Here is a 20111-nt window from a genome sequence, read left to right as displayed (position 1 = left end):
CCCTCGCTCAAAGTCCGTCAACTGCACATACGGTTCACGTCCACGCTGTCGCGGCATGCTACCAGTGTTAAAGACTGCGATGGAGCTCCGTATGCCACGGCAAACTGGCTGACACTGACGGCGGCGGTGCACAAATGCTGCGCAGCTAGCGCCATTCGACGGCCAACACCGCGGTTCCTGGTGTGTCCGCTGTGCCGTGCGTGTGATCATTGCTTGTACAACCCTCTCGCAGTGTCCGGAGCAAGTATGGTGGGTCTGACACACCGGTGTCAATGTGTTCTTTTTTCCATTTCCAGGAGTGTACTTTACAATGAAAAATGGAAAACCCACCGCCATGAATTGTGTTGTTGGACAAAAAGAAAATAATTTTTATTCAATAATGTAAATAATTTGTTAAAGACAATGTAGGTTTCGGAAACTTTCTGAATAATTGGTGGAATAACAATAGAAAATCAAACAGAAGGAAAAAAAGTGCCACAGGAGGAATAGAACCCGAGACCTCTGGCGTAAGAGCCCGAGCCCTAAGCATCTAGGCCACACAGCGGCTCAGCAATGGACTAACATTTTACACTCATAAGGCACCTAAGGAACTTTGGATCGATTTTTCCCGGGATTTTCCGGGTAGTGCGTCCTAATATTTTAACCACGTGAGGTGTTAGGGGTTCTCTTTCACCACACAAAATTTCGGACAAATCCCCGACCCCACGCTCGTGCCGTCTCCTTGTGAGACAGTAATATTTTAAGATGGACTTCAGTTTAATTGGCGTTGGTGAATTCGGGCGTGAAGTAAGTAAAGTTCGCAGTGTATCTGCGGGGCATCTGTGCGGCGTTAGAAGAAAAGTGAAGGGGAATGTTTTATTGGGTCTTCCAATGCTGACAACACATGGGCGACAGCGATTCTTACTGATTAGTTGCTATGGTATAAATTTTGCATGGAAGTAACAAGGATACGTGAATGCACATTGCAGAGACCGTCATCTGTAAAATGCAGTACTTATTTGTAACAAGGAATTAATTTAATTGCGGCGCCGCGATGGAGTGCATGGAGTACCAGAAAACTCGCAAATCATTTATCAAACTTCTGTCATGGAGTCATATTCAATGGTGCATTTCAGTATAGGTAAAATATTATTAAAGTAATTCGTACAAATAGTAAAAACAACAACACTTCACCACGCAACTATAGATTGCTGAGGTAGGCAGTAATCTGAAACAAAGTCAACACGGAGTATTCCAGATGGTGACGACTTTTAACCATCAACACTTGGGGCTGGAGACCAACTTATCGCATCCATTCTACAGCTAGACTACAGGGAGCCCATAACGCAGCATATCAATTAATAATAAGATCGGCACATTTACGATCCGATGCGCCGCCCCAAAATGTCAGCATTGACTCCTGAGCACGAAACTTGTTGACGTCGACTGATCTTCGCCAGCAGTACGTAATGAAAGGGTGCTTATTTGCACGTGCTCTCCCACACCATGTAGAGCCAGTTATTTGTTAGACGCTCCATTTGCGAGAGGATATACATTCCAAAGCGTGCTTCCCCACTGGCGTCGATGTTATCCTGTGCACCACACTACAGTGTTTGGGCCGTTGTTCTTGAGGCAGAATCGTTTCATCAGTTCATAATAAACATTCAGTCGTCGATGAATATCATTTGGTATCACTTCACAGGCAGTGATGCCATCCGCTGACGCGTAAAACGTACAGAGTGTTAGTTCGAAGTTTGCCGGTGGTCAGAGAGGGCGCAACTGCAGCAGTTACGTGCAATTTCATAAGTAAAGGAAACAGCATGAAACACACTTAAAGAGAAAACAGTAACGCAGCAGACAATAATGTCTGCATCACACACTACTGTCAGTTACAAAAATACAGGGTGTACATAAAGTCCGGGAAAACATTCAATTATTTATTGCACAAAAACTAAACATTGTACAGATGTCATACATTTTGCATTTTGAAGAGAAACCCTGAAAGTATTTTTCATTTGTACCGCCACAGCGTAGTTCGGTAATTTGTCGATAGTCAGTGCTAGTCGCAAACATGGCTCCACATTCACTTCACTCACACTGGGAGACCGCTTCTCTCTGCCGGGCACAAGCAACCCATCGTAACAAATGTGTTGTGCCAGTGGTAATTGGCCTTCCTTGTTGGTGGCTTCTTATCGTAACTGGTTCTAAACATCCGCAGAACAGCTGTAGCACATTTGTTTTTGTCGAACTCAAACACAGAAAGCTCGCTCCGCACCTGAACTCGCCATGTTTATAACACACTGAAAACAATGGATAGGACACAGAAACATATATCGTGTGCAAGATTGTCCAGAAAGTAGTCCTTCAAGTGAAATGATATGCAACATGTCAGCAGTTAGTGTCCTCTTCTGACAAGTCGACTCTGTAGTGTGTTTCATATTTGACACAGGCGTGGTGCAATGGATAGCACACTGGACTCGCATTTTAAAGGATTTAGGTTTTCCGTAATTTCCCTAAATCGCTGTAAGTAAATACCGGGCTGGTTCCTTTGAAAGGGCACAGTCTATTTACCCCACCCCCCCCCGAATCTTCCCAAACTTATGCTCCATCTCTATTGACATCAATGTCGCCGCACGTTAAACCCTAATCCCCCCCCCCCCCCCCCGGTCATACACTCCTGGAAATGGAAAAAAGAACACATTGACACCGGTGTGTCAGACCCACCATACTTGCTCCGGACACTGCGAGAGGGCTGTACAAACAATGATCACACGCACGGCACAGCGGACACACCAGGAACCGCGGTGTTGGCCGTCGAATGGCGCTAGCTGCGCAGCATTTGTGCACCGCCGCCGTCAGTGTCAGCCAGTTTGCCGTGGCATACGGAGCTCCATCGCAGTCTTTAACACTGGTAGCATGCCGCGACAGCGTGGACGTGAACCGTATGTGCAGTTGACGGACTTTGAGCGAGGGCGTATAGTGGGCATGCGGGAGGCCGGGTGGACGTACCGCCGAATTGCTCAACACGTGGGGCGTGAGGTCTCCACAGTACATCGATGTTGTCGCCAGTGGTCGGCGGAAGGTGCACGTGCCCGTCGACCTGGGACCGGACCGCAGCGACGCACGGATGCACGCCAAGACCGTAGGATCCTACGCAGTGCCGTAGGGGACCGCACCGCCACTTCCCAGCAAATTAGGGACACTGTTGCTCCTGGGGTATCGGCGAGGACCATTCGCAACCGTCTCCATGAAGCTGGGCTACGGTCCCGCACACCGTTAGGCCGTCTTCCGCTCACGCCCCAACATCGTGCAGCCCGCCTCCAGTGGTGTCGCGACAGGCGTGAATGGAGGGACGAATGGAGACGTGTCGTCTTCAGCGATGAGAGTCGCTTCTGCCTTGGTGCCAATGATGGTCGTATGCGTGTTTGGCGCCGTGCAGGTGAGCGCCACAATCAGGACTGCATACGACCGAGGCACACAGGGCCAACACCCGGCATCATGGTGTGGGGAGCGATCTCCTACACTGGCCGTACACCACTGGTGATCGTCGAGGGGACACTGAATAGTGCACGGTACATCCAAACCGTCATCGAACCCATCGTTCTACCATTCCTAGACCGGCAAGGGAACTTGCTGTTCCAACAGGACAATGCACGTCCGCATGTATCCCGTGCCACCCAACGTGCTCTAGAAGGTGTAAGTCAACTACCCTGGCCAGCAAGATCTCCGGATCTGTCCCCCATTGAGCATGTTTGGGACTGGATGAAGCGTCGTCTCACGCGGTCTGCACGTCCAGCACGAACGCTGGTCCAACTGAGGCGCCAGGTGGAAATGGCATGGCAAGCCGTTCCACAGGACTACATCCAGCATCTCTACGATCGTCTCCATGGGAGAATAGCAGCCTGCATTGCTGCGAAAGGTGGATATACACTACTAGTGCCGACATTGTGCATGCTCTGTTGCCTGTGTCTATGTGCCTGTGGTTCTGTCAGTGTGATCATGTGATGTATCTGACCCCAGGAATGTGTCAATAAAGTTTCCCCTTCCTGGGACAATGAATTCACGGTGTTCTTATTTCAATTTCCAGGAGTGTATTTGAGACACCGAGGAATCAAAGAAGAAAAACACCCTATTCTATGCATAAGTATAACGTTCTAAATCGCATACTCGTACACGTCGCAATGGTTTGTTGTGAACTCAGTATGAAGAGACAATTACTTCTACTGGACAAGCTCTAAAAGTTTCGTTTTTCCACACAGCTGATGCATTTGTTAAAAAAGGAAAATGTATTTAACCATAAACAACTCATTACAATGGCTTTAATCGGACGACTGACTGTCGTGTCCTGACATAGGTGGGGGAGGGGAAAAAGGGGGTTACTGGTCAGTCTGCGCTCCCGAGCGGTACATAGTAGACGGCAGAAGAACAATTCGCAGTGAAGGCATTTGATTGTTTTCTTCTATCTGAGCCAACACTGGTACAGGAGCCGGCCGAAGTGGCCGTGCGGTTAAAGGCGCTGCAGTCTGGAACCGCAAGACCGCTACGGTCGCAGGTTCGAATCCTGCCTCGGGCATGGATGTTTGTGATGTCCTTAGGTTAGTTAGGTTTAACTAGTTCTAAGTTCTAGGGGACTAATGACCTCAGCAGTTGAGTCCCATAGTGCTCAGAGCCATTTGAACCATTTGAACTGGTACAGGAATTTACTAGAAATGCAGGTGGTGAGGCTCGGTAAGAAACACGTTGTGGAGACTCATGGACAAACAGGGTTCTGAAATAGTTGTTTATTCCAGACAGGACTAACTAATACACTGGAGGCTAGTTCTAGGGTTAGAAAAAGCACAAATAACACTGTTACAACAGAAACCAGTGCAGAATTCCCAGGAGTGGATGCTAACCACAGTAGCAAACACTAGCAGCATCTTAAGGCAACAACTTAGTTGTAAAATAAAACATACTGAATGTGACACTGTTCACTGAGGCACTCCAAGTGAGAGAGCAGGCTTACGCGGAGCTGGACCGAGGGTGGAGTCGACGGACGCGGATTCGGCGCCCAGATCGTCTGACTGAGAACTCCGCCAAACTGCGGAATCTAGGGGTTTTAAAGAGTCGCGTGGGGGCACCCTCTTTTCCCACTTGAAGCCACTCACGCAATCCCGTAGGTCTCTTGCCGGTGCCTGCCAATCACAGTTTAGTTAGGTCCCCTCTACTGCTCCTATGGCGGGGATGTTAATGCAGTTGCACCAAGTCCGTATTTGGTATCAACATTGTTCAGCTGAAAGCTAAACGTAACTGCTCTGCCAAATATGGCTTGCAACATTACTGGTATACGTCATTAGCCCCGCCCCTCAATATCCCCGGAGTAGGGAAGGGACTGCTACGTTAACAGTTTTTGGCGTTTCTAACCCTTGTGAGCCTACTGACGTTGCTGTTCTCAGGGCTTGCATCAAGCTGGCTTTATACGCTAGTATATGCCTGTTGGTTACAAAGTTCTACGGTGGCAACCTACCACAGCGTCTAGAAGACATATGAAGTTACACGTTAATTCCTTGAAGAGTAACTAACGCTCTGGGACCGCGTCTGGGGGCGTCTGCATTTTCACAAGGCTATCCCCTTACGGTTTACTTCATGTAACAATATCTCTCCTAGTTTCGTTTGCCCTCAGCATCATCTCTGCTTCAGCGCCTGTCTTCCTTTCTCAAAGCTTCAAGATAACACTACAGTAGCAAGGAATAATCAATATATTACACGACGATAAACTTCCACGAAACAATCTTGTCCCATAAAAACATCCAAATTATTTAGTGACAACCGTAAAAAGAGGAATTTTCTATGATTAAAAAACTAGATGAAAAATACTTTCATTACTTTTCATTAAAATCGTTGACAGCTTCGTGTCGGCCACTCTAAATAAACGTTTCCGTTAAAAGTAACTTAAGCTCATAAAAGAACGCTATCAAAAACTTTGACCACTTATCCGATGACATATAATGCCCAACATATAGCAACACTACAGACTGACCAGGATAACAAAGTGATTGCCAACTATAATCCGTTCATCATAAGAATAAATCTGATGTAAACACTGCACTACGTATTCTTCCGCGCTTGCTGGAACCTCATTGGATTTCCGTTTCACGTGGGACTGCAGCCAAGCTGTCTGGAGTACTGTCAAGTACGATAATAAAGGTAAGTTTTGTGCTGTGCGTTACGCGCACATCGACTTAGAGATAATACGAAACAACAGGTTTACCAGCGCATTTAACTTGGACAGCACTGGCCTGTCAGCTGGTACAGCTGGCCTGCAGTGACGTGGCCAGCTGCAGTTCACACGTTAAAAGACACGAGCAGAGGAACAATACAGCTCCGAATGTCATTTAATTTTTAACAGGAATGAAATAATACACTGCTAATCTTCCACATACGCTCCTAAGACAACTAGACGAAAACCGCAACACATTATCGATTTTAGCTAACGTACTATTGTAATTAAGAACAAGAATGATGAAAACTACTGACTTAACCACAGGGTAATTTTTCTGCATAATCTGTGTATACTGTAAGAGAGTATTGAAGGATTTCACCGTACTGTGAATATTGAAGCCACTGCAGGTATTACTTACAGTGAGTCGTCTGGTAATCTCGTAGCTTCTTCCTTATCCGAATCCGAGAAATACATTTCAGTTCTGGAAGTGTCACCTGCTACATTCATAACGAGCCTATCAACAACAGAATGCGCGAAACCAACGAGGTGCAGCATTTTCTCTTCTTTTATTACAAGCCGTTCGATATCCCGAAAGCGTTCGGCAGTGACGCGTGAAAAAGCTGCGTGCTTTAGTTCCAGTACATCTGACAACTTTAACAGTCCAGTTAGTTCTCGGGCCAAATCCCGCAGCTTGGCTCCAGATCAGTTCTGTTGGGTTCATACTGTAATGGTACAGTAGCAAATGCAAAAATGTAGCAATTGTATGATGTGCTCGATGCTGTGAAAATGATTGTTTTTCATGTTTCTACGATTCTTATCTAGCTCTGTGGTACAAAACAGAGAGGATTTGGTTTTTCATTTTTACCTTAAAAATTAAACTATGTTTCCTTAATTTAAACAACTTTTATGAATAGTGTTTCATAAAATATCGATAATTAAGAAATTGTATTTGAAATGGAAACTGGAATTTCGCCTCCAATATGTAATTAGAAACAAGAAGTGCATTATTCACAAAAAATGATGAGTTTTATAATTACGAGATGTAGTATTTCAAACTGAACGAGGAAAAAAAATGAGTGTCGTGATGGGATGCTTTTATAGATCATCCTGGGTCAGGATCTGTAGTTGTAGAGCGCTTCAGACAGAGCTTCCAGAATATCATTAGTAATTTTCCTGATCATGCCGTTGAAATAGGGGGCGACTTCAACTTGCCAGGTAAAGATTGGGAGTGTTATGTCATCAAAACTGGCGCCAGAGACAGGGAATCGTGTGGCATTGTTCTGGATGACTTGTCCGAAAATTACCTTGAGCAGATAGTTATAGAACCAAGTCGTGAGTGTAATGTCTTAGACCTCCTGATAACAAACAGACCTGACCTTATCGAATCAGTTAACGTAAAGGAAGGTATCAGAGATCATAAGACTGCGACAGCATCTATAATGATGGGTCCAACAAGGAATGTTAAGAAAGGTAGGAAGATATACTTGCTCAGCAAGGGTGACAGGATATAAATTTCAGAATGTCTTAGCAGTCAGCATCAAATATTCCTTGATGAGGACACAGATGGGGAGAACAAACGGAAAAAATTCAAATGCATCATTCAATTTCCCCTAGACAAGTATATTCCGAGTAAGGTTTTAAGGTTGGTTCGTTGGTTTGAGAGAGGAAGAGACCAAACTGCAGGGTCCCTTGTTCCTGATGCAAACAAGGCTCAGGGTAGGGTAAATCACTCCCAAAGTACGTTTGGAAAAGTAAATGGGAGAAAAGGAATGCGGAACCACTCCTAATGAGAAAACAAGTAGCACGAACAAAAAAGAGGGAAAACATACACCATAAGGAAAAGCAGAAGAAGGTATTAAAACAATAAAACAGATGGTCTGGGCTGACTGATCACAAGAATAAAAGAGGATGAGCCAGCAACTCTGCAACACATTAAAATGTCCATCTCAGATGGCAAGGGAAGATGAACACATGAATGGAAAAGATAAACAAATGCAAAGAAATGGTGACAGAGTTAAAATGGAAGGAGGATGGAGGCCTCGGAGAGAAGGTCAAGCGCCCACCCTTAGATGGTACGATAACCCCCCCCCCCCCCCACAAATAAAACGTACAACTGAATATGCTGTTGAGGCATTGTCGCCCAACACCGAAGGTAGGGTACTGGGAAGGTTAAAAGTCCGCTGCAGAGCGGCTACAATTGGGCACTCAAGCAAGATGTGCACGACTGTCAGAAGGGAGCCACAGCGACACCAAGGTGGGTCCTCGCGACGGAGGAGGTAACCATGTGATAGCCACGTATGGCCAATGCAGAGCCAGGAAAAGACAACAGATCCCTGTGAGTGGCTCGCATAGCTGACTGCCACACATTCGTCGTCTCCTTGATAGCACGGAATTTTTTTGGTGTACTCAGGGTGCACCATTCATTATCCCAGATCTTGAAAACTTTGCGGCGGAAGACTGCTCGCAAATTGGTCTCCGGTAGGCCAATCTCCAGAGTTGGTTTACTGGTGGCCTGTTTGGCCAAGCTGTCAGCAAGTTCATTGCTCGGTATCCCGACATGGCCTGGAATCAAAATGAGGTCACTGATGCAGAGGGCATAAAGAGACTCCTGGATTAACAGTACCAAAGGATGCCTAGGGAAGCACTGGTCAAGAGCTTGTAGGCTGCTTAAGGAGTCACTACAAATGACGAAGGACTCACCAGAGCAGGAGCGGATGTGATCAAGAGTGCGATAGATGGCAGCCAACTCTGCAGTGAAAATGTTGCAAAAAATGGCTCTGAGCACTATGGGACTTAACTTCTGAGGTCATTGGTCCCCTATAACTTAGAACTACCTAAACCTAACTAACCTAAGGACATCACGAATAAAACGTAAAACTGAATCTGCCATTGAGGCACTGTCGCCCAACACCGAAGGTGTGCCAGTGCAGTCAGAATGGTACTAAGGCTGGAACAGCGTGTTCGCGTGAGTCCGATAACCAGACTGGTGTAGTAATACCTGCACCGGTGCAGTACGAAAGATGCAACTGGTAAATTGGTGTGAAAGTTGCAATACTCAGAGTGTTGCAGTGCTGCAGACGGAGCAGTGCAATTATAAAAGCGCAGTAGGAACAGCCCCCAACCTCCAAGTTTTGGATGTGACGTTGACATCTGACACCTTGTGTCTACTTGTGGTTCCACCATCCTCTAGAGACTTTCCACGTGTGCTCATGGCAGTAGTACACAAAAAGTTTCTCCATTCCTAAGGCGACAGGTTGTATCAATCTGCTCTTTGTAACAGTGGCTTATGTCCGTGGCTCGTATCATCTTTAGACCGATTCCTCATTTGCCTTGACTCCACTTATATACTTTCCTGCATCACAAGCCCAAAACATCACCAGGTGGAATTCAGTCTTGCAACAGGCATTGGTAATAGTGTAATAGCTCATTAATGTATAATATAAACTGTATCCTGCACTCTTCAACTAATATCTGTTAACTGATGTAAACAATCACTTTGCCCTTTACAGGGTGAAATTTTTTTATTGTATGTGGTTTGCAGATTTCAGTGGTGTAAAATACAGAAAAATTGGTATCCCCTGAAAAGTGTAAATGAAGGCAGCATATGGCAGTCGGCCATATTCCTGGCACGACCTGGAAACTACTTTCACTTTCAGCACAGCTGGACAACAAGGAGTCCAATGGTACTTTGGCACTCATGCCACTCCCTTCAGGGTGTAGAACATCCCTACATACAATGCAATTTCTAGTATTTAATACACATGCTCATTCCGGAACCATGCGAGTAAGAAAGCTTTTAATACTAGCCCTTAAAGTATGATGGCATTCCAGCTTTTAATGATTAAGCTGTGATGAGATGCAGATTAATTTTCATAAACACCAACTGTCACTTGAAAAGAAAAAAAAAGTTTTGCAGCTGTTAGAATAAAAGTTTGTAGTTCTTTGAATGAGTTACAGAGATAACACAGTGATTACTCATATAATGCAAAGGACAAAAGGCTGATGCTTAAAGCATGAGGTGCGTAAACTCACCAGAGACTCCTCACGGCGGCCAGTTTGTGCTGTGCTGTGATTCTGACAGAGCAGCAGTACCCAGATGCTGATGCTCCACATCATCATCCTGAGAATAATTCCAGAACTGCTGTAATGTGCAATGCCAAAACAACCCTTCCACATCTCAGATGAGTGATATGGTACCATCATTCATAATATGAATTGCCCACTGAAATGGATACATTCACTCACTTCCAGTTAACCTTACCAGCTGTTCACTCACTCTCAAAACACTTTAACAAAAGTCTTTTTGATACGAATGATGCCATGTGAACAAGCATTTGTCATTAACAGATCGTGGGAGTTAGTTACCGAGTTTTGAACAAATTGAGTAGTTCTCAATTAAAAGCTCAGTTATCTATTTTCCATTTGAAGAGGCATTAAACCAAACTTTCAATCACAACTGGCAAAACGCTCTTCCAAACAGCGACTGCATATGCCACTCACAGCTTCTGCTCAGTTCTCCAAATCTTCTGTTGACCATTACCTTTACTCGGCTGAGGCACAATGCTGCACCTGCGTAACAGCTGGCCAGCTGTTAATGACTAGTACTGGCATTGTTGTACGCCTCTTTTGGCAATTTATTGAATTTAACTATGTGGCTGGATGCCATTCTTGTTGCTGCAGTTGTCAGTTACCTAAGGGAGGGAAATCATTTGCATCCTCCAGACTGTCAGTCGTCTTAACTTTCATTCTGTGTGAGCTCGTATTTTAACTGTGCATATCACATTTTCTGAGGTGAAATGTGGGGACCAGCCCTGAATTTGCCTGAATGAGAGAGCGAAACCACCTAATAACCACATTCAGTCTGGTCGGTGCACCAGCCACAGTCATTAATCCACCACGCGGTTTCGATCTGACAAGGGGAGGCCGCCAATTGTGAAATTCAGATTCGATTCATACTGCGCATAATAAATGCTCATGGCCAGAGGTGTAATGTGGCAAAGCACCAAGATGCACTTCTCAGCCGTTGTCGAGAAAATCGACAGTTAAAATAAACTGTTGCGGTGAAATACTCTCTACGATTGATAATTCTCTACAGCGTCGTGGCGCAGCGGTAAGCGCTCAGGTTCGTAATCCAAAGGTCACCGGATCGAATATCCCACCATGCAACGTATTCTTTTTTTGTATTTGTTTCTTGTAATTCAAATGTGTGCGCGCACACACACACACACACACACACACACACACACACACACACACACACACACACACACACATATATATATATATATATATATATATATATATATATATATATATATATAGGAAAACATTCCACGTAGGAAATATATATCTAAAAACAAAGATGATGTGACTTACCAAATGAAAGTGCTGGCAGGTCGACAGACACACAAACAACCACAAACATACACACAAAATTCAAGCTTTCGCAACAAACTGTTGCCTCATCAGGAAAGAGGGAAAGAGGGAAGGAGAGGGAAAGACGAAAGGAAGTGGGTTTTAAGGGAGAGGGTAAGGAGTCATTCCAATCCCGGGAGCGGAAAGACTTACCTTAGGGGGAAAAAAGGACGGGTATACACTCGCACACACACACATATCCATCCACACATATACAGACACAAGCAGACATATAAAAAATACAAAAAACTAATAATTAAAAATAGTGTTGCATGGCGCGAGATTCGATCCGGCGACCTTCGGATTATGAACCTGAGCGCTTACCGCTGCGCCACGACGCTGTAGAAAATTATTAATCGTAGAGAGTATTTCACCGCAACGGTTTATTTTAACTGTCGATTTTCTCGACAACGGCTGAGAAGTGCATCTTGGTGCTTTGCCACATTACAACTCTGGCCATGAGCTTTTATTATGCGCAGTATGAATCGAATCTGAATTTCACAATTGGCGGCCTCCCCTTGTGAGTACGGTTCACCTCCCCATCTGGCGAGATAGCAAGCTGTGCATTATGCTGTATAAGCAGATAGCTAGCCAGCTGTTACTATTGCTTCACAGATGTAGTTGAAAGTCAGGTAAGAGTACACAGTTGATTAAGAGTTTGCTAGGTATACTTTCATGTCAACTAACCCGACTGGCCACCTGATGCTACCAGCCTCTCAGTGGCACCCTCCTGACAAGATTGAAATCACACAAGCTAACTCCAGACATTGTCTATGTTTAGCATAAACGAAATGTTTTTCTAGCAATTCATTATAGTATTTGATTGGGCTTAGTAGCAAAATACAGCAATTACATTAATTCAGCACAATTTCCAATATTTCCACTCGGTAGAGCAGATACTTAGATATTGAATAATGTAATATATCACAATACATGACTTATGCAGAATAGTAAAATTTGAGATTGAATTTTTTATGTTGAGAGTGGCTGAGACTGCACACTCTGAGTTTGGCTAAGACTGCGCATTCCAAAGACTGCACAGCGTTTGGAGTGCATAGTCTCGGATGTCCTCTCTCTCAGTGTATACACTGTTTGTTTTTATTGTGCCAAAAACTTTTAGCCTGTGCATAATTTAAACTGTTAGTATCACAATACAGTAATGGGCAAGTACACCAGAAAACTGAGAGAAATTTAATTTCCACTGTAGAAATACTAAATGAAATGCATGTTAGAAGGGAAAACAGTGAAAGCAAGAAATAAACTGCAAACTCTTTTGGCAGTGGGGAGTATACTCTTCAAAACAATCCTTAGAAAGTAATATTAGAAGTTACTTTTTATATGTTGTACATGAAATCCATAAAAAAGTAATTTTTTGCTCCTTGTTTTAGTGTTGATGTGTTATTCAATAAGAGTAGTGTGTTTTTTCACCTTTTCTTCCATGAAATGTCTCTGTTTCTCTTGGTAGGTTCAAGAAGATTTTTTTCTGATGAAATGTAAGAACAGCTGGTAACTGGCAAGTTTATGTAGAGATATGAATTTTCAGTTTTACAATTCAAAAAGGAAGAAAATTGTGCAAATTGCTTATCAGTTTGCTGAAGAATGGTGTAAGTCAGTGATTAAACAGTGAAAGGAAAATTGCTCGAAAAGGGTGAGTCAACGGGTTTTCGAAAAGGGACAGGCAGTCCTTCAGAAAGCCAGAAAACTGTAGTATGAGAAGGGCAATCGGTTTTAATAAAATATAAGTAAAAATTTGTTTTGACAATTTAAAATCTGTTTAAGGACAAAAGAAAGTTCCTCCTCACAGAATCCTTAACTCTGATGAAGCGGAGTACCAACAATGCCTAACAAAGCACCCAAAGTAATTTCACCAAAGAGTAAAAAAAGGCGTCTGTAAGGTGCCTTCAGCAGAAAGAAGCCAAAATATTAGTACTGTTGTTTGCTTTAGTGTTTCATGTATTTATATAACACCAGCCATGACATTTGCCAGGAAGTGTATGAAACAGGAACTTCATACTGAAGCACTTAGAACATTGCCTCTTACCTCTAACAGTGGCTATATGGCTGCTGACATTTCTGTTGACTAGCTGAAGCACTTTGCTCATCCTACAAAACGAAGCGAAACAGACCCAGTTTCATTACTTCTACACAATAACACTACTTATCTAAGTCTTCGGCTGTTAACCTTTGAAGGGAAAATTTTATAACTGTGGTTTGCCTGCTGCTCCATGCCAGTCATAAAATACAAACTTTGAACAATGGTTTTTTTGGTGCTCTGAAGACTGCACATTCAGCAGAGGTGCAAAAATGGAGGGTGACCAATACGGGACCTGCTACACATCAGTGTTATAATCAGAAAAGCACCAAGTGTGTCAACTACTGAGGAAACTGGAGTATACCCATTCATCCTAAATGTGTTTACTGAGGAAGATTCCTCCCACCCTTCTTTAGTGATTAAAAAACATTTCCATTTTTGAAAGCATGCCAAATTACTCCAGAGAAGAAGAAGCAAAAAACAATCCAATTGTCTGTATTTGTAATGACTTGACTGTTACCTGCAGGTGTTGATGAAAACATTTTTGCTCTTCAGCTTACAAAATTCAAGAAAACAGGACAAAAGGATGGAGATTATTTCAAATGAAAGATTTCATTATTCCATTTCTCAACCAGGTCCACTGTCAAGATTAACTAGAGCAGAAATTGTTGGCAAGATGAACTAAAAGAGAAACATAAACATGAAAATAATAACAGCAAAACATTCAAAGTAATCCAAAACCAGGAAACAAAATCTGTTTCTTCAGAAGTTCCTACTAACAATATGACTAAAGATAACACAAAGAAGGAAATAAATAAGCTTTTTGATATTCATCCATTGCCAAAATGAAAAGTTGAAAAATGGCATGTAAATGTACAGAAGTCTGAAATAGTATCAAGCTCACTAAATTTTGCTGGAAGCAAGGAAATCAAAAATGGAACAAGAACTTGAAGGAAAGGAAGACAGGCCAAAAGAAAGACATAAGAAGCTTAAGGAAAACAGAAAGCTTGAAACAGAATATTAAAAGGGCTCAAAATCTATAAAATCGAAATGATGAGCTGACTGGGATGTGAAGAAACAAAGAAGAAGAAGAAGAAGAAACCTTTTATGCCTGTTGCTGTGAGAGTTATGAAGATTGTTGGGTTCAGTGTGGATGGTGTCAAAAATGGCGGGATGTGGCATGTCTTATGAAGGCTCATGACATTGTTTTTATTTGTGATCATTGGTAGGGTTTAAAGATTGCACAGTCTTGCCCAACATCCTTACCCGACTAGATGGTTGCGACTGCGCAAATAAAAACTTTTAAAAATTGTTAAAATAAATAATTTGTAATTACATTTGAATTTTCATAAACTTGATTACATTAGGCTATTAGATCACACACACACAAAATTTTCAATTGTTTTGAAATAAAATTGGTCATTTCATAGCAAAATATATATGACGTGTGCATTCTTACCACACACCCCCTACCTATTACAATAATTTCAGTGATGAGCACAAAAATTGCATATTAAGTTTCGAATATTTTCATTTCTAAGTAATGAACAGTGACCATTTATTTTTTAAAAGTTATGTTCATTTGGACCCTCTGTGTGGCTTATACTTGCATGCTTCAAGAATCGTTTCCAATAAATGTGTCACTGAATTCAAGCAAAACTAACTTAAATACAGAATTAGATATTAAATTTTGTTAACATTAGAGCAACTTTTCAATTTTAGTTTCAATATTTACATAGAGACTAACTCCTTACGGTTTCACTTTCTTTTGTTTAGATACATAGCTGCCTTCTTCAATTTATTCCCAATATAAAGAATATACATCATATTATAATTTTAGAATGGGTTTCTCTTTGTGCCTACATCACCTTCCAATATTCCACACACTCACTCACTTTCAGAGACATAGTAAAAGGGCTATCAGATATTACAATAATGACAAAATAATTGGATGTACAGCAATACAAAGACACAATAAATTTAATAAGTGATTCATAAAACAATACACACAAAATATACTTTTCATAAAAATTATTTTAACCACACGAAAGGCCTTTATTATCAGCACAAAAATCCTTTCCCATTTGCAGACACTTCCCATGCAAGTGAAAATAAAATGTCAACAAAATGTGAGGTTATAAATTCTGATGTATGTGTGTCTATTTTTTGATACTCCCTCTAGAAATTGCCACATTTCTGTCCTGCACTACCTATATTATTCACTTTACACTTCGTTACAAAATTGACTGACTATTGGTTCCGGCTGTTAATTATGCTAACATGTTCTTTCAGAGAAACTTTATAATACGAGCTGAACATTTAAATCTAAAGACATAACAATATCAAGTGTTACTGCTACTTACTGTATAGCAACAGTTGTACTACGTGTACTGCAAAGGACTTCATGGAAATGCCTAAACTATTACTTTCGTAATGTACAGGCATCTGCATACATATTCTGTCTCTATTGGTACGTGTAGTACCATGATGGGGGTAGCAACTAGGGTGATAAGGATTTCTCAGGCGTATCACTGAGAACAGTGCATTCTATAGTGTAAACAGTGGACAGGAACAGACTTTAAATGAGGATAATGATATATCCCGACATGCAGCAAGATTTCTCCTCCCCTCCCAATTGGTGGTTTCATTCACTTTGAGGATTCAAATCAGCTCTGTCCTAAAACATTACTGACAAATGCCAGAATGGTTCTTCTAACACCATCATAATCATTTATTTTCCTCACCTATATTTTATTAGCCAAGCCTTCATTTATAATGACCATTGTGTGGTGAGGCATAGAATCACATTGCAGCACGGTTAAGCGCAATGCCTAAATCTTTCTAAATTGGAATCAATCATCGTAATATTACAGAAACTGCAAAATAATGTAACAATGGTACAAATACAACACAACTGCCTATCTGATTCACCACTACCCTGCTCCAGAGCAGAAATAAAATCAAAACAAATTCATCAAAAAGTAGACTGTGTGCATAATAAAGGTTTACTAGTTCACAAAAATCAACCACTGATTAAATTAAGGACATTGATAACCAGATGTATGTTTTCATCTCCCTTAAAAAAAAATTCAGAATATCAAACGCTCTCTGATATATACATAAAAGTGAAGTGCTACATACATTTCAAATTATGTAAAGTTCAATCTGAATCAGTATTTAACAGATATAAGAGCATACACACAAAGAGCATTTCAGGTTAGTTCAAACACTGTTTTCAAAACTGACTAGTAGTCGAGACAATAACAAAATAATACATTGTTCACATCAAGTGACAAATGAAAATTCCCAATGGTTCCAATTTGGTGTGGTTCAGTGGGGAATCAATAATAGATCTTAAGCACATATAAGCAATTCACAAACTGCACTACCATGGCACTTGCACTACCATGGCACTTTACTAAAAGGCAGTAAATTGGTAACTTAGCCCAGACCTTTGACAATTTGCATATGCAGCTCAGAATCAGGTGAGAAACACTATGGAAGCAGGTACAAGTTATCTAAGGTAATTGGATGTGTAGCTATGTTTCTGTGATCAACGTCATGAAAGTAACCAAAGCAAGAAAAGATGCAAAAAGTAAACACACACACACTTATTTCAAACATTTACATATACTGGTTTTGCAACAGTTGATAGTTTGTAGAATACCATTAGCTCACAGTGACTGCAAATTAAGACTCAACATCTTGCACATACACTTTTAATTTGATGGTGCAAAACATTCACACTGAGACTCAGTTTAAATATTCTGTCTGATTCTCTGGGTTCCTCAAAGAATAGATTGTCTATACATTAAATGATCTGAACATGTGTACAGGTTTGACCACACAGTGAGCTCATCTGACAACATATACTAATGAAGAAAATACACTTTTTTAATTTCCAATTTTAAACACCAAAGATTACTCTGGTGTCTGGTTTACATACAGAATAAAACGTCATACATAAAATATAGTATCTTCTTGATATCTTCAGATCACATAACATATATCAGCAAGCAAGGCAAACTGTTAATATAACAGCCCGTCACAGAAACAGCCAAAAGAGAAGTGAAAATGCAAAATATGCCAGAAGACTAATTTATTTATTCTTTTTGGGAGAGGGGTACTTCAAATTGTTAATTTTTTGTGAATAATATTCAGAGAATAAACGTTAATATCACGAGAACATTTCACGGAAGTGCTAGGATCCAAACTAAACTGATGGATGACAATCTTTTCTTTATCGTTTGAACTATATTTTTGTGCTTACACTAGTCATGTTAAAAAAAAAAAAGCACATCTATGAAAGAAAAAGAAGTCTGCACTTAGATAACATTGGCTATTGTGTACCACAACATAAAGCAAAAATTTAGTGCGATGAAACCATTTTTATGCTAACAGTCACGACGATGGCGCGACAGCAATGTCATGGTCAACAAAATGCAAATCAAAAATTAATAAATGCCATAATTGTACAGCTGAGAAACTTTGCCACGTGTGAAGAGAAACAAACAAATTACAGCACTCACATTACAGAGGAAAACTCATGATACAAAAGCGGAACATACAGACTACACTAACTCAAATGTATGACAACTAAAATCTGTCCATATGCTACACATTTCAAGCAATGACAAACATACGACATTCGTTTTTTAGGTACAGTTTCTATTAAAAATAATAATTATGAATAACTGCAAGAAATGTTTGTTGAATAGTATGTCTCCATTTCATAACAGGAATGTCATCAGGATTTTATTCAGAGTAGAAGCCTATTTGGCTACATACTAAAAGACAAACAAGTCGTTAGAATATGACTGAAGGTGCTTGAGATACTCAAGAGAATGTATATTTACATGGCAAAGTAGCCGAGTTCGCTTAGCAAAATAGACGTAGTCACTTTCATTGTCATGTACAAGCTTTCTATATAGCTTCAAATTAACAATATCATCGAAAATAAATGATATTCAATATTATTCAGAAATGTCTAAAAAAATTGAAGAGACTCTCTTGAAATGTGTCATTTCTTTATTATACTTGAAAATTGCACTACACATTTTTTTGTAGACTGAAACATGAAATGATTTACATGCAATACAAAAATACAAGTTGCACTATTTCTAATAAGTTATTCATTACATCTTATCGTGCCTCCAAGTTGTTCAGATTTCCATCCTGTTGAGTGAGAATGACGAAACTTGTGCAAAGCTACATCCAATGTTATTAAAACAACAATGTTGAATAAGTGTACAACATTCAGAATATAGGTGATGCAATAATTGTACGTGGTTTATTCACCATGGACACATACTGTGTATGTTCTGGTTGTTTAAATCACACTGAGCTGATCACACAACATTTATTTAGAAACATTATAGTTCTAACAATAAATTGATGCCATGTATATTTCAGAGTAGAAACAGCATAAAACTGCAGAGACTCTATTCTTCATCAACATTACAATACAAACAGAAGTAAATTTTCACTTTGTACAAGCACTAAACTGACTGTATCTTGCAAGATGCATTTCATTAATGCTCTAGACATCATGAAAATAAAGAAAGTAAGTAAAGGGAAGTCCTAATGATTAAATGTTATGAGACGTGCAAATCTGCCAAAATGAACAGCTTTAAATAATTGATAAGGTTAGGTGAAAAAATTAAACCGGTATCTTAAAAAGCCCTAAAAAGGCATGTCAATACATGATGAAAAATAATACTTTTATTCTGAATTCAAAGGGCTTGATCAAAATCCAAGCACATGACAGGAATGTTGTACTAGCTTATTAAAAGCAGTATTTTTTTCCATTTTGTTAGAAATAGAAGAGGACACCTTATGCAGAAGGTAAAATTGCATGGAGCAAGTAATTGTCTTTTGATCATTCTGCATTTACTTGGAAAATACTTTGCAACTTTGTTCTTCCTTGTCATCTCCTCAAATCAATCAGTGGAACACATGTACAAGAAACACGAAACATCGAGACATTGTACTAACAGAAAAGCGGTAGGTGAATTATTTAATATCCCGCTGTGAGCTCATCCGCAAATAAAATCAGGTACCCTCGACCACAGTGGTCGCGTAAAAAGTAATGGAAAGATACTGGAAGATTTGCAATCCACCCTTAGCATCTCAGAGAGTGTAGAACAGCACAGCACTTGATTCTACATTCTTTCAGTTTGTCCAACAGCTGGGAACTACGCAGCAATATTAAACTTGGGTTTTAATTACAAGTGTAGCACTGGCAGTGGCCACCTTACTCTCTTCTAAATGTACTTGGTCTGCGTCAGTGCACCCTCTCCAAAAGTAGGATCTGTCATTCGTGCCCAATCGGTCTGGCCAACCACAAAGCCAATGGCACGCATCTTCTCCTGTTCGCGCTTCTCTTCTAAATCGGCCCAGCGAACCTGAGAAGAAAAAAAAAAGATTACTGTGCTTTCGAGTCCACAACTCACCTGTATTCTGTTTTCCATTTCCGTCAGCCTG

The 20111-nt window shown here is 41.0% G+C and overlaps 1 protein-coding gene across 10 annotated transcripts in view; it reads right to left on the bottom strand.

Moving 5' to 3' along the window:
* LOC124717235 (YLP motif-containing protein 1) overlaps nucleotides 1–20111 on the bottom strand; it is a 404334-nt gene that overhangs the window by 89340 nt on the left and 294883 nt on the right. For 3 of the 10 annotated variants that reach the window (XM_047244037.1, XM_047244035.1, XM_047244036.1), the window contains exon 24: nucleotides 18639–20032. The exons of 6 other annotated variants lie outside the window; for them this stretch is intronic. In XM_047244037.1, coding sequence (XP_047099993.1) covers nucleotides 19892–20032 — 141 coding nt within the window. In that variant the 3' untranslated portion in view covers nucleotides 18639–19891. Of the gene's footprint in view, nucleotides 1–18638; nucleotides 20033–20111 lie in introns of those variants that run through there. One more of the 10 variants, XM_047244038.1, reaches the window with a different exon arrangement.

This window comes from Schistocerca piceifrons, chromosome 9, assembly GCF_021461385.2.
Source record: "Schistocerca piceifrons isolate TAMUIC-IGC-003096 chromosome 9, iqSchPice1.1, whole genome shotgun sequence".
In the NCBI taxonomy this organism is placed as follows: domain Eukaryota; kingdom Metazoa; phylum Arthropoda; class Insecta; order Orthoptera; family Acrididae; genus Schistocerca; species Schistocerca piceifrons.
The sequence above is the reverse complement of the archived record's forward strand: the minus strand, read 5'-3'. Positions and strand labels throughout refer to the sequence as shown.